The sequence below is a fragment of the Buceros rhinoceros genome, unplaced genomic scaffold, assembly GCF_000710305.1.
Source record: "Buceros rhinoceros silvestris isolate BGI_N320 unplaced genomic scaffold, ASM71030v1 scaffold23829, whole genome shotgun sequence".
Classification (NCBI taxonomy): Eukaryota; Metazoa; Chordata; class Aves; order Bucerotiformes; family Bucerotidae; genus Buceros; species Buceros rhinoceros.
The window spans coordinates 15,621-17,094 of NW_010432542.1; the positions used below are offsets into that span (position 1 = coordinate 15,621).

Below are 1,474 nucleotides of genomic sequence, written 5' to 3' on the forward strand. Positions count from 1 at the left end.
AACCATGCCAGGTCAGGTTGTCTGGGGCTCTGGGCAACCTGCTCTAGTTGAAGATGTCCCTGCGGACTGCAGGGGTGTCGGTCTAGATGACCTTGAAAGGTCCCTCCCAACCCAGAGCATTATGTGATTCTGTGACAGCAAGATGCCAGTGGAAACGACTTCCTTTCCTTCCACAGGTTCCTGTGCTTTATCTCCTGCCCTACACCTTTCTCTTGGTGGGGCAGTGTCTCAGCTCCCTGGTAGCTGAGACCAGCCAGGACTTGAGTGACTGGTGTCTGAGCAGAATGTCCTCCTAGAAAAAGGTGACACAAGCGTGGCATGTACCTGCTGATCTCTTCTCTCTCCTAGGCACTCAATGGCTTTGTGCTGGTGGTGACATCAGAAGGACTGATATTTTACTCCTCGCATACAATTCAGGACTATCTGGGATTTCATCAGGTTGGTGGGACACCTCTGACTTGCTGTGGTGGGTTTGCAGAGTGGATTTTCCTTTGGTGGTGGAGAATAGGCCCAAGTTCCCAGCAGGGTCTCGGAGGGGCTGCAGAGGGCTTTTCCTTTGTCTTGTGAATTAGGACCCCATGTTGCCGGTTGCTGGCAGGTGGCAAAGCGACTTTGCTAGCCCACAGATCCCTGGATTTCCACCTGCTACAGTGACAGGCTCTGAGGTTCTTGGCCCTGTTGTGTAATGCCATGGTGAGATGTCCAGAGTCCCCTGCCCAGTTTGCTTTTGGGCGCCCACTCGTCTGAGTGACCCCCCGTAAGTCCCGTAAGTCTCCAATGCTTTGTGGTTATCGGGGCACCCAGGTAACCTGGAAGACACTAGGTCAGATCTGCGGGGAAGTCCTGTAGTTCCTGTGGTTTGGTGTTGCTCCCACACCACTGTCTTTCCCCAACATCTGGGGCAGATGAGGACTGTCCACCTAGACAGAGGGAGAAGGCCCAGAGCAGGTGCCTTGTTCTCAGGAACAGCGCAGGGATGGGGGAGCTTTTCTGCTGTTTTGATCCTGAACCCACGTTTTCGTCTCGTCCCTTAAGTCAGCACTAGGATTTTGAAGGACACCATGATACGGGAATGAGTGTGTCAGAGGGGAGTTGTGTTGCTGATGCTAGTGGCTATTTTAGGTTGCGGGGGTTGAGGTCTGACCCAGCATGGGCAAAGGGACCTTAGAGCTAGATGTGCTGTCTGTTCCCACCAGCATTAGCTCTGGTGGAAGGTGTCCAACCTCATTCAGCCGGGGGCCTAGTTGAGCACGGGGGAAATGGGATACGGTATGGCCAGCTGGGGTTATGGCAGGCTGTTTCCAGGTGGGACGTGAAAACTGGTGCCTGGGGACTGGCCACAGAGCTCAAGTGTTGCTTTTTTCCTCTAGACAGATGTCATGCACCAGAGTGTCTTTGAGCTGATCCACAGCGCGGACAAGCAGGAATTCAGACGCAACCTCCACTGCGCCCTCAACCCACACGAGGGACAGCA

General features: G+C 54.1%; 1 protein-coding gene across 1 annotated transcript in view; it reads left to right on the forward strand.

Moving 5' to 3' along the window:
- Nucleotides 1–1,474, forward strand: part of LOC104500220 (aryl hydrocarbon receptor-like) — a gene marked incomplete at both ends in the record, with an annotated part of 11,509 nt that overhangs the window by 5,363 nt on the left and 4,672 nt on the right. The window contains 2 exons of the mRNA XM_010143831.1: nucleotides 349–438; nucleotides 1,371–1,461. Coding sequence (XP_010142133.1) covers nucleotides 349–438; nucleotides 1,371–1,461 — 181 coding nt within the window. The remainder of the gene's footprint in view (nucleotides 1–348; nucleotides 439–1,370; nucleotides 1,462–1,474) is intronic.